General features: G+C 47.0%; 2 protein-coding genes across 2 annotated transcripts; one reads left to right on the top strand and one right to left on the bottom strand.

Annotated features, from left to right (window-relative positions):
- The first annotated feature begins 7042 nt into the window (after positions 1-7042).
- Positions 7043-8460, top strand: LOC125539866 (flavanone 3-dioxygenase 3-like). The gene is made up of 2 exons (XM_087545011.1): positions 7043-7298; positions 7397-8460. Exons 1-2 carry the CDS (start codon positions 7043-7045, stop codon positions 7969-7971), a joined length of 831 nt encoding a protein of 276 aa, XP_087401137.1. The 3' UTR covers positions 7972-8460.
- Positions 8461-8607: 147 nt separating this feature from the next.
- LOC125539865 (Phospholipid/glycerol acyltransferase family protein) lies at positions 8608-12052 on the bottom strand. Its single transcript, XM_048703404.2, has 5 exons — positions 11751-12052; positions 10928-11055; positions 9798-9883; positions 9549-9686; positions 8608-9295 (listed from the first exon to the last, which is right to left on the bottom strand). The coding sequence occupies exons 1-5, from the start codon at positions 11990-11992 to the stop codon at positions 9008-9010; spliced, it is 882 nt and encodes a 293-aa protein (XP_048559361.1). The 5' UTR covers positions 11993-12052; the 3' UTR covers positions 8608-9007.
- Between the last annotated feature and the right edge of the window lie 723 nt (positions 12053-12775).

Raw genomic sequence — 12775 nt, 5'->3', positions numbered from 1 at the left:
TTGCAGCGCGTTGGGGCAAGCGCCATCGGGCGAGCCGGGCTGGCTACGCACGCTGGGGAGGAAGAGGGTTTCCGTCCAGAGCAGGTCTCCGGACGACGGTGCACCTGGCCCCACGGTGGGCGTCAAATGTCGGGTGGTTGGTGCGACATATGCCAACGGGTGGCTTATCATTGTGGGAGCCAATAAAACATCGCCGGTGCCTGGAAACGGGATAAGGCGAAGACATGCACGCTGGCGGATCTTACACAGCTTCATGGCTCTCCGTGGAGATAACACCCCTACTGCTGCTCTGCGGGGTCTCCGCATGGTCACTAGATTGACAAGTAGCTACAAGAGTGTAACGCCCTCGATGCGGCTATATCTCCCACGTGTCGAAGCACGACTTAGAGGCATAACCGCATTGAAAGCAATGTCGCAAGTGAGGTAATCTTCACACAACCCATGTAATTCATAAGGGGAAGAGATACATAGTTGGCTTACAATCGTCACTTCACACAATTACAAGAATAAAGCATTACATCAAACAGATACAATCAAGGTCCGACTACGGAACCCAAAATGAAAGAAGAATACCCCAAATGCTACACAGATCCCCGATCGACCCCAACTGGGCTCCACTACTGATCAACTAGAATGAAACAATATAAAGGACAAGATCTTCATCGAGCTCCTCCTGAGCTTGATTGCGTCATCTGCACGGTTCAACGGCACCTGCAAGCTGGTTTTGGAAGTATCTGTGAGTCACGGGGACTCAGCAATCTCACACCCTCGCGATCAAGACTATTTAAACTTATAGGAAGGGTAAAAGGTATGAGGTGGAGCTGCAGCAAGCGACTAGCATACATGGTGGCTAACATACGCAAATGAGAGCGAGAAGAGAAGGCAAAAGCACGGTCGAACAACTATGATCAAGAAGTGATCCTAGAACAACCTACGTCAAGCATAACTCCAACACTGTGTTCACTTCCCGGACTCCGCCGAGAAGAGACCATCACGGTTACACACGCGGTTGATGTATTTTAATTAAGGTCAACTTCAGGTTTTCTACAACCGGACATTAACAAATTCCCATCTGCCCATAACCGCGGGCACGGCTTTCGAAATTTCAAATCCTGCAGGGGTGTCCCAACTTAGCCCATCACAAGCTCTCACGGTCAACGAAGGATATTCCTTCTAGCGGGAAGACCCGATCAGACTCGGAATCCCGGTTACAAGACATCCTCGACAATGGTAAAACAAGTCCAGCAAGACCGCCCGATGCGCCGACATCCTGATGGGAGCTGCACATATCTCGTTCTCAGGGCAACACCGGATGAACACTACATACAGCTAAAACCAGCCCTCAAGTTTCCCCGAGGTGGCGCCGCAAGTGGCTCTGTTTCGGACCAACACTTAGACAAGCACTGGCCCGGGGGGGTTAAAAAAATAAAGATAACCCTTGGGCTGGCCTAACCCAAGGGAAAAAAGGCTAGGTGGCGAATGGTAAAACCAAGGTTGGGCCTTGCTGGAGGAGTTTTATTCAAAGCGAACTGTCAAGGGGTTCCCATTATAACCCAACCGCGTAAGGAACGCAAAATCCGGAAACATAACACCGATATGACGGAAACTAGGGCGGCAAGAGTGGAACAAAACACCAGGCATAAGGCCGAGCCTTCCACCCTTTACCAAGTATATAGATGCATTAATTAGATAAGAGGTATTGTGATATCCCAACAAGTAAACATGTTCCAACAAGGAAAAACATCTCCATGTTCCAACAAGGAACAAACTTCAATCTTCACCTGCAACTAACAACGCTATAAGAGGGGCTGAGCAAAGCGGTAACATAGCCAAACAACGGTTTGCTAGGACAAGGTGGGTTAGAGGCTTGGTTCAACAATATGGGAGGCATGATAAGCAAGTGGTAGGTATCGCAGCATAGGCATAGCAAAAGAGCAAGCAACTAGCAAGCAAAGATAGAAGTGATTTTGAGGATATGGTCATCTTGCCTGAGATCTCGCAAGGAAGAAGAACGAGTCCATGAAGAAGACAAAGCGGACGTAGTCGAACCAAAACTCACAACTCCGGAACGAAACCGAAGCTAACGCGAGAAGCAACCCGGAAAGAAGCAAACAACATAGTAAACAACCAACACATAAACATGGCATGATGCACAACCAAGTATGATGCATGTTCGGTTTAAAGAGGCATGTCATGGCAAAAAGCACAAACAATCCTACAAATTAAATGGAGCTTTGCATATTGACGAAACACCACATGACTTAATTAGTTCTCTCTCGTTTAGGTACTCAACAATATTAAATGTTGTTAGCATGGCAAGGGGTGAAGCATAACAAAACTATACTATCTAAACAAATTAAATGGGCCCGGATATAACAAACAACAAATCTGGTAAATCCCCATATGCATTTAGCAAATTAATGTAACAACAATTTAAACATTTTAATCGTTGTTATCATGATGCAGATGACATGAACAAATTTATGTAATTTTTTATTAAAAGTTTGACAAGAGCATTATGAAGTACTTATCACCGTGGTGGAAAGGAAAGGGGTGCCACGGCAACGATAACAAAAACGGTGCCATGGCAGCGTTCCGGTTCCGGTAACTCGATTGAGATACCGAAGCAAAGGAGAAGTGTGCGGATGCGTGCAAAAGATGGTGGGGCGCTCTCGGATACCGAGCGTCCCATGAGTCAACGATGGTGACAAGGCAAAAGAGGGGCAACATGCACCGACAATTCGAGCACGGAGCAAGCATGAGCATCTCATGCATCACACATGCATTCGTTCACGGGCGGTCGTCTCAGGGTTATACCTTCGAAGCGTGCGTTACCGGAGCGGTTCGGGTCAAGCGGTGTAGTCGTTCACGATCGTCGTGGAAAGTAGTCGTTCTCGTGGCGACGGTAGTCGTTCACGTTCTTAGACTCACAAGTTTTCGTAGATGTTCATGTCATCGGTGTCGTGGTACTTGGGGTCTTCGGACTTTCCGGTCCCGTTCTTGCGACGGCGGTAGTGGTACTTGGCAAAATGCACGTAGACGGTAGTTGTTCTCGGTTCGTCGTGGTACTTGGCGATTTCGGAGACGGCGGAAGACGAACTTGGCGGTTCTCGTTGACCTAGTACTTGGCGTTATTTCCGGTTCGGTGATCGTTTTAGGCGTCGGGTGTCGAGGTCTCCGGCCGTAGTGGTACTTGGTGAATTCCGAAACTGTCTTGGCGTCTTCGCGCGTAGGGGTACTTGTTCGTTTACTCCACGGTCTTGGCGGATCCACGCGATGGTAGTGGTACTCGCGAAGAGGTACTCGGCGATCGTCGTGTAGATGTTCACGTGTCTTCGGCAACATCAGGATGCATCTTGGCGGTCTCGTCTCGGTCCTCAATCCAAAACGAAGCAAGGCAAAAGACTCGGGGCGGTGGCGATGGGCTTGGGTTGCAGGGGCGCCGAGGCGCTGAGCGATGAGCTGCTGCTGCTCGATGCAGACAGAGGCATCCAGGGGACGCAGAGGGGGCCGCGAAGACGGGGATGAGTGCCCGGGTCCAGAGGCCGTCGGAGCTTGGCGCGATCCGAACGGCGAGGCCAGCGCGGGACTTGGATCCGCCAGTGAAAGAGATGAACGGCGTGGCGGGGCTCGGGAAGACCACGGCGCTCAGGGAGAGCATGGAGCTCCTGTTGGTGGCGACGAAGAGAGGCGGCGGCGCTCCTGGAAGATGGGGCGGCGCGGGGCAGCAACCTGCTGCTGATCGCAGGCGTGGACGAGGCAAGGGGCGGCGGAGCATCATGGCTGAGGGAGCAGAGGGGGAGGCCGAGCAGGGCAAGCTGATGGCCACCGTGGGCGCGACGGCGGCGAGGAGGCCGACGGGGCTCCGGCCTGGATCCCTGGATCGAAGGAGGAGGGAGGCTGAGCAGAGGCGATCGGGGATCGGGCTGCGAGGGAGATGGCGCTGAATGGGCATCGAGGGAGAGGATCGAGGCCGCGAGGGGGAGAAGGGGTGCCGCGCGTGCGTCCTGTTCTCCTCTGGCGGCGCTGCGGGACGAGGAGGGAGTGAGGGGAAGGAAACAGGGAGGCTAGGGTTTAGAGCTGGTTAGGTGGGCTGTAGGGGAAGGATGGGCCGGCCTGCGGGACGGGATGGCCTTAGGTGGGCCGGCGCGGAAGTTGGCCTAGGGAGGCCCAGTCCAGGAAAACCTTTTTCTTTTTCATTACTCTCTGTTTATATAAATAAACAGTTTCAATAAAAAAAAAGGTTAGGGAGCTAGAAGAGAATTTTTTCAGATATAAAAATGTCCTCAATCTCCTGGAACTATACTCTATTTGATAAAATTGCCTTGGATATTTTTAGAGGTAGAAAAATAAAACAAGTTTAAATATGATTCAAACTTGAGGCATTTTTGAACCTAACCAAAACAACTCCAAAGGATCTGAAATTTGACAGAGAGGTTCAAGGCATGGTCGAGAATTTATAGGAAAAGAATGAACATTAATAGAGAAGGAGAAAGTGGCACTTGCAAAAGAAAGGAACTAGAAGGAAAAGAGAAGGAGATGATGCATGGGACAAAGGCATTGGGATATTTTGCAAGAGTGTTTGCGGTAAATCCAAATTAATGGAATATTTATAATAGCTCCCTAAATATTAGGAGGATAATGTTATAAAGAGAATCACCACATGAATTCCCTCGGTTTAAATGGACCGAAGATCCATGCAATTTATTTAGTGAGTTGCAAAAGATTTATGAGATGATGGCATGATGACATGATGCAATGCAAAAATAAAAGGGCAGGCACAAATGAAACACACGCGAAAACCCGGAACATATGGAAGTCTTCTCGAGCATCGGTCTCGGGGTGTTACAAAGAGGCTCCTTGAGCTGTTTGGTGAAAGGATGAGGAAGGGCAAGGCTAACCCGCTTCTCCTCTTGATGAGGTGTGTGGAACTATCGAAAGGGGATCCCTCTGCATGGGCGCCTTGGGGGGTTTATATAGGCCTACCCTCCCAGGGGTACAACGGTAATCCGGCTGGGCGTGGGCCTCAGCCGTTTGTGTCTACGCTCGCCGGCTTCTCCGCCGACCGATGGGGCCCACCGACTGGTGGACCCCGCCGGCTGCCGGCCTTCTGGTCGACAGGTCGGTCCCACCGCTCGAGAGTCTTGTCGGAGGCTGGTTACTATTGCCTTGGCCCTAGTGACGAGGGCTTCGTCGTGGTAAGCATGGCTACAGTGCCGCCGCTAGGCGGCTCATCACTGTAGCCTTACCTCGTCTTATCTCCTTAATGAGGCACCTCCTTCGAGGGAGAGAGCTGGCTGGCTATTGGGAGCCGGCCATACCCCAGGCCGACTGGGAAGGCCTGGCCGCCTTTGGGTGTCTCCCTGATCGAGGGGGCCCGCCACCCATGGGTCGTACTGACTACTCGCCGTGGGTGACGTCATGATCAACATGCCAACAGTGCCGCGTCGGACGGGTGATGGCCGCCCTGTACGACGTACTGTGGCCGTGCGCGTCTCGGGATTCGGGGGTGGCAGGCTTCACTGTAGCCACGACCCATCTCGTCGCCGTTAGGTGGGCGCAGACTCTGAGGGCACGATCTTGGCCTCCTGCTGAGGGGCCGGCTCCTTGGAGTCGGCCTTCTCGTGGTTTTGTTTCTCAAGGATTTTTAGGGCAGGGCCGCCTTTGCGCAACCGGCCTGAGAGGTAGCCAGCTGGGGGAAGGCGGCCCCACGTCTTGGATGCTTGGAGGCTCAATTGGCCTATAATTTTTCTGAAGAACTAGGGGAAGCCGGCTAGGCTATCCGTGGTCATTTATTCCAACACGGGGGCTCGGGGCGGCGAGGAATCTAGCGGTGGCATGGAGCTCGGCGGCAGCCGGTGTGGCGAGGAATCGGGTGGGGTGTGGGGGTGGCGGTGGGGGCAGATCCGACGGTGTCGAGAGAGGGATGTGTGAAATCGAGGCGTCGACTGTGGTGGCTACCGCGCAGTTCGCGGCGGACTGATTGGGTGGTGGAAACGGCCGGTGGGGCTCGGGACGGCCGTGCAGACATGGGTGACGCGACGGTGGGGAAAGTTCAGAGGGCGGCATTTGGCTTCACCTGGCCGCAATTTTTCTTTTTGGATTCTGTGTATTTAGATTGGTATATGTATCAACTTGGTAGCAAAATATAGGCTATAGCCTAAAATTTTAGTTTAGGTTGGCTGCTTCAAAACCTAAAATTTTACTATGTACTTCGTTCGTAAAGAAATATAAAAGTATTGATCTAAACGCTCTTATAACGGATTGAGTACCAATCAGCTGCGTGCTAGCTGTTGAAGATGCTGACAAAGCTCCATGCCTACAGCAGTTCATCTCAGTCTACCTGGGACGACTTATCTGTGATGTTACTTTTTTTTGAGGGAAAGCCTTCATGGCGCATTTTATTGATGCTTCACAATAGTTACATCGTTTATTACATCCGAAATAATAAAGCTAGGAGGATTGTCATCCCAAAAAAACAGAAGAGTTTGAAGTAACAGCATGTCTAGCTACTGAAGTTTTTGTTTGTTGTTTTTGATCTGAAGGTACTGAAGTTTTTGTTTGTTGTCATGTTATTTTTACACTTTCACCCCATTATGTGATTATTATAGAGTCTGTATTTGAAAAATTAGGTAAAGAAACACCACGATGTGAAATTAATCCTGTATAGTATAAGTTGTGTTATCAACCAAGTGAGTTTAAATATCCATGGTATGATACATAGGGGATCTTTTAGTAAGGGCAATAACAGAACATTTATATAACAGGTCCATTTTGTGCCTATAAAACGTTGTAATCCTCAACTTCCAAATTAAAGCAATGTCAAGGTTCTCAAGGAGACTACTAATAAAACTCTAAAAGTGTAAAACAGCAGTTCAAAAAAAGTAACAACTTCATAGAATGTGTCTTTTCGGTGAAGTAACTATGTGTCTATGTTAGGGGGGAGTTTAAGGTACTGCGTTTTCATGAACCCTTGTTAAACACTCTACTAACAAGCAGGTGTAAGGGAGCAAACAAAGCTTACCTGCGTATCCAAATTGCCATGATAATCCTCATTTTTCAGGTTATAAACCATGGGATCAGTCAAACTGTCATGGACCGTGCCGTTGAAGTAGCTTCAGATTTCTTCAAACTGCCAAGTGAGACAAAGCAGGAGTTTGCATCAGGCGACATCCGAAGGCCTGTTAGATACGGCACCAGCTCAAAGGACGGCACTCGTCCGTCACGGGCATTCCTAAAGCATTATGCCCATCCCCTCAGTGAATGGATGAAATATTGGCCAGAAAAACCACCAACCTACAGGAAAAACATTTTTTCTAGAAATTTTCTGCAATCTTGAACCACAGAACCAATTGTGTGATTCTCATCTAACATAGCTGATTTTCGTGTACTGAAAACAGGGAGGACATGGGAAAAATTTCAGCTGAAGTAAGGAGGGTGGCTCTGCAGCTGATGGAAGCCATACTTGAAGGCCTAGGACTGGGCAAAGACTACCAGCATGAAGAATTTGAGAGAGGATTGCAGCTACTGCAAGTGAACTGCTACCCGAAAGAACCAGAAGGCGAATCGGCGATAGGGCTGGCGCCACATTCCGACCACGGATTTCTTACCATCTTGCTCGTGAGCTGCCCGGGCCTGGAGGTCCTTGACCGCAGTAGTGACACTTGGAGGGTGGTCCAGCAACCCCGGCACGCGTTGCACGTCCACGTAGGAGACTACATGGAGGTTCTGAGCAATGGCAGGGTGAAGACCGTCGTGCACCGTGCTGTCCTGAACCCTGGAGAGGCGAGGATCTCCATGGCGAGCATCCATAGTTTTGCAATGCACGAGAAGGTCTCCGTTGCCAAGAAGCTGGTGGATGAGCAAGATCCTGAGAAATACAAGGAGAGCAGCTTCAGTGACTTCCTGGACTACCTCATGAGCAATGCAGACAAGAAGCGCATGAGCTTTCTTGAGAGCCTTAGGATTTGAGGAGCGTACGAGGCCCTGATAATCACTTAATCAGGGTGTAATCTTTACTCGAAGCACAAGACTCAAGAGCGAGGAATACGTTCATTCTCAAATCTGTTTCGGATGACCTATCTGTAGTGTTGCTTTTTGGCGTGAAGGTACTGACTGAAGGTGCTGTTTTTCCGTTTCACCTCACTATATGATTACGAGTCTTCAACTGAAAGTTTATGGTCACGAGCCTGTATAAACTGAGTTAAAAGATCCATGATAGACTTTGGCAAATAATAAATAAATAAATATCAATGATACACAGGAATGAACTATTTATCAGTTCTAATCTGCACGACGTCGAAAATTTTCAGTTAGGAAGAAGCTTGGCACGTAAGTTAACAGGTTGCTGGAACACTTTCGCTACAAGGTTTGGACACATAATGGTTCACCTTGGAGGCGAATGATGGCCAAGATCTAAAATTGGATCCACCCGTAGCTAATAAATCGGTCCCTTCTGGGCCTTCGAAGCAAACCTACGTACCCCAACATCATAATTAATTGGTATATATAGGTAGGCAGATGGATAATCACCAACACCAACTATGTCTTTCACATGAGTAAAGGTATAAAAGGAGAAACCATCTCCAGGTTCAGAAAACGTCGAGGGAGATTTAGGCTTCAGACATAGATAACATTCACTGGATGGTGAAAAACCTCTACGGGCAGTTCCTTGGCTTAACAAAATGGCAATCCGATCCAAACAGCCATGCAATTAGGCAACAGCCCTGAATACTCTTGTTATTGCAAAAAAAGAAAAACTCCAAATCTGACACTCTGAACTCTAATTCTGCCCCCCCCCCCCCCCCCCCCCCCCCCTCTGTGGCAGGTGCAATGTCCATACTCTATCCCTCCCGATTCCTGTATCCTCCCAATCACCGTATCGTGATCCCATCATCTGAAACTAGCTAACAAAGCTACTACAGCCTAACCAATTCAACAAGGTATTGGAGAAAAAAGACAGTGCATCGTTGCACCATGGTAGAAGAACGAACAAAGAGAATCAATGTCAATGCTGCTTCGAGTTCAGAAGCGTCTTCCTCAAGCTCTCCATCGCGGACTGGATCTTATCCGACATCTTCTGGTAAAGCCATCTCTGCGCTGCCTCGTCTAGCCCCTCCGGCGTGATGGTTGGCCAGCCCTTTCTTTCAAAGGATGTGTCTTGGGGTATCATTGCTGCCACCTGCTTTAAGCCTGCCAGATCAAAATCTACTGGTTCTCCCACGATAATCTGTATATCCTTGCCGCAGAGAGGCAATGGTGGACGGCGTCCAAAAAATGATTTCTCTGGCATGACCTAAGTACAATGGGGAGAAGTTCAGAGTACCATATAACATAAAAGAGATCTGGGTTTAATTAAAGGGAATACAAATGAAATAGTGCTGTGAGTCAAGTGGTTTACTGAATAGAGACAGACAAAACTCTGTGCAATATATTCAGATTTCAGCAGAGTACTATATATATGGAATTATATTTGAAATGCCCATCTACAACACAGGAATATATACACAAAATGATGGCATCTCAGCGATTCAAAGATTACAATATACCTTTTCAAAACCAGTGTGAACAATAGGTAAAACTATTGGAGTTACAGGTGCTCGGACAATAAGACTGGCAGTTCCCCATTTCAACCGTCTGATTGGTTGGTGATCTTGGGCTACTTTTCCTTCAGGGAATGAATGCAACTGTTTGAATATGGCATGACGAAATTCAATCAAATAAGGACCAGAATTTATAAACATAAGCACAACATATGTTAATGATGGAATAGTTAATGCCGAAGAAAATGTACATACCCAGCTCCCAGTGCTAAGCACTTCAAGGGCCTCATTCATATGGTCTTGATAAATTCCAGCCCCTCTAGTGATCGGCACACATTTCCCTGTGCATACAATTACATGCCAATAACAAGATTGTCAAATTATGTGATGCAGAGTGATACCAACTCTGCCTTGCAATGAAACCCTGAAATGAAAAGATAAGAAAAATACAAAAATAAAGATGACAAATACACAAGTGTTGAACATCTAAAGTAGCAATTGAACTAGAGATAACATAGGTCTTAGATATCATATCATTCTTTATGTATTACCACCACAACAGTCATGGCAAGTATCAGACCGTATCACTTCGATATGGAGGCTGGAAAAGAGATGCAATTCAAGCACAAAAATCAACTTTTTGGCAAACTTGAAATATAGGACAACTATGCCCGCCATTAACATGGTCCAACAGGGAGGAATAACATACACAACACTTGGGACACGTTTGAAAAGTTTTTAATTAACTTTCTAAAGCTAGTCTTGGTAGTGAGTGCAATCAACCATGGACGCTTAGGTAACAGAAATATATGAAGCCTGTTAGAACTATGAAGGTTGTCGGTGTTTAAAATGCAAACGCATACCTGAAGCCACTGGATTAAATGGGGTTATTGCATGCTTAACAAAAATATGCCACAAAATGGCTCCACTAAGGCAACATTTCATTTGACCTATGCTGGAGGTGCTCCACAACATTAGTTAGTACAGCAAATGAAGGTGGGGTTTCGTGAAGCTTACTATGCCTACATGATTCGTATGTCACAGTAATACTCCCTCCGGTCCTTTTTAGTTCGCATATAAGATTTAACTGAAGTCAAGCCTCGTAAAGTTTGACCAACTTTATAGAAAAAAGTACCAACATTTACAATCTGAAATCAATATCAATAGATGTGTCATGACTTAAAGTTTCATATTGTATAACTTTAGCATGGCAGATGTTGATATTTTTTCATATAAATGCGGTCAAACTTTCTGAAGTTTGACTTCAAAGAATTCTAATATGCAGAGTAAAAAGGACCGGAGGGAGTACCATACTGATTATTACTTGACTATACAAACCGGTGCAAAGAAAAAACGTAAATAACGAAGACGACAAGGAGCCTTACCAAGTCGAAACATGTAAGACATGAATACATTCCTGAAGCAGATGTCCTCTGCTGTCAGCACCCATCTTGCAAGCTTTGAATCTGTAATAGGGAAACCTTTGAATCCCCACATAAACGGGTCATCTATCCTGTACAAACAAGTACAGGATAACAACCTCAAGGTTACAAAAACTTCCGATACACGAGAACTGAATACAGCAAACAAAACATGCCTAACTAATTTCTAACTATATATCACTGGAACCTATACATGAAACCTGCACAATGCAGCAACATGCCAATGCAATGCATAGACAATGTACGACAAATGAAAAATTATACTTTTCTTAAACATGGACACCAATCTACAGCATGATGTTGCATGAAAGGATAGGAAAAGAGCAATATGCATATTTCTCAAGTTATCCGCGCTAAGGAAGTGTCTAACAAAAATTTCAGCACTTCAAAATGAAAATCCTACATCAACATGAGCACAAGGCGTGTCCGAACTGCATTCTACACAGTATCGAAATCACCTTCCAGTATGCTAATGACAGCACAGCATCAACTACATGCTGTAAATCTCAACGAACACGTGCAGTTTCAGATGCGCAGCATCAATCCTACCCAGAGTAAATTATATCAACACATAATACAATTTTCTGGTTTCCAACAACGAATTCGCACAATTCTTGCAACATTGGTGCCAGAGCCACGACAGATCGAACACATCGCCACCAGGTCTCTCCTCCTACATCTGGTCAGAATTCAGAAGCCACAAACAGCAAGAGCGGTACACGGGGGAGATCCGGGAGGGATACGACGGGGGAGTGGGGGAACATACGTGGACATATGGTTGCTGACGGTGAGGAGCGGCGTGCCGGGGGGCCGCGAGGAGACGAGGCGGTGGAGGGCGTCGGCGTTGTGCACGGTGGTCGTGTTGAGCAGCGACACGTACGCCTTGGCGATGGTGCCAACGGCGCCGATCACCGCGGCGCGCGGGACGCCGCGCAGGTGCCCCGCACGGCCGGCCCACCGCAGCGTCCGCGCCGCCGCCGCCGCCGCCGCGTCGGCGGACACCTCCATCTTTTACCCTCTTTCTTCTCGAGGTGTTCTTTCCGTTTTGGTGGGCCTGGTCTATGACCTTTTTTTTAGTTGGTTTTTTCTTTTCTTGTGATGATGAGTTAGGCCCGGACTATGACTCATTGACTTGCAACGGCTGGTGACACATTATGTTTTTCTTTGCCTTTTACCATTTCTTTTTAGGAGAAGTCCATCACATGATTTTTTTAAAGCCACTGTTTTTCTTAAGAGCATACCGTATTTTTATGAAATGCAAAATTTAAAATACAAGATACTACAACTTATTGCGAACAACAATTAGTAAGAACACCATATCCTAGCTAATCAACACATTAGCCACCACAACAATTACAAACACAACGCAAAAAGGTCTGCCCTAAATCAATCATCCAGCCGTGTCACAATAAATGCCGATCACCACAAGAACAACAACTACTGCCGGACTTCCACTAGCACATAAATATATTAGTTATACTAGCACATACACTCGTGTGTTGCAACAGGAGCAGCAATTAACATGTCCATCAATGCGACACGGCAAACATCCGGACTGTGCCATCTAACGGCAACAGGGATAGACACGCCGATGTTGAAATATAATCCCTCCTTTGTTGTGGTTATCTCACGAAAGTCTTAAAAATGGATTATCAACGCAAGATTTATTGTGGTTATCTCACAAATGTCTTAAAAATCCATCTGATACATTATGTTTTTCCTTTGCCTTTTACCATTTCTTTTTATGTGAGAAGTTTATCACATGATTTTTTTAAAGCACACATATATTAG

The sequence above is a fragment of the Triticum urartu genome, chromosome 2A, assembly GCF_056163025.1.
Source record: "Triticum urartu cultivar PI428250 chromosome 2A, HENAU_Tu73, whole genome shotgun sequence".
In the NCBI taxonomy this organism is placed as follows: Eukaryota; Viridiplantae; Streptophyta; class Magnoliopsida; order Poales; family Poaceae; genus Triticum; species Triticum urartu.
The sequence above is the reverse complement of the archived record's forward strand: the minus strand, read 5'-3'. Positions and strand labels throughout refer to the sequence as shown.

What these genes read in the sequence shown, in the direction of transcription:
- LOC125539866 (XM_087545011.1), top strand. Translation starts at nt 7,043, where the DNA reads ATGATAATCCTCATTTTTCAGGTTATAAACCATGGGATCAGTCAAACT. An exon ending in GCCAGAAAAACCACCAACCT is followed by an intron (nt 7,299 to 7,396) that starts ACAGGAAAAACA and finishes CGTGTACTGAAA; the next exon opens with ACAGGGAGGACATGGGAAAA.
- LOC125539865 (XM_048703404.2), bottom strand. Translation starts at nt 11,992, where the DNA reads ATGGAGGTGTCCGCCGACGCGGCGGCGGCGGCGGCGGCGCGGACGCTG. An exon ending in GTCTTACATGTTTCGACTTG is followed by an intron (nt 9,884 to 10,927) that starts GTAAGGCTCCTT and finishes TTGTATGCACAG; the next exon opens with GGAAATGTGTGCCGATCACT. An exon ending in TTCACACTGGTTTTGAAAAG is followed by an intron (nt 9,296 to 9,548) that starts GTATATTGTAAT and finishes CATTGTACTTAG; the next exon opens with GTCATGCCAGAGAAATCATT.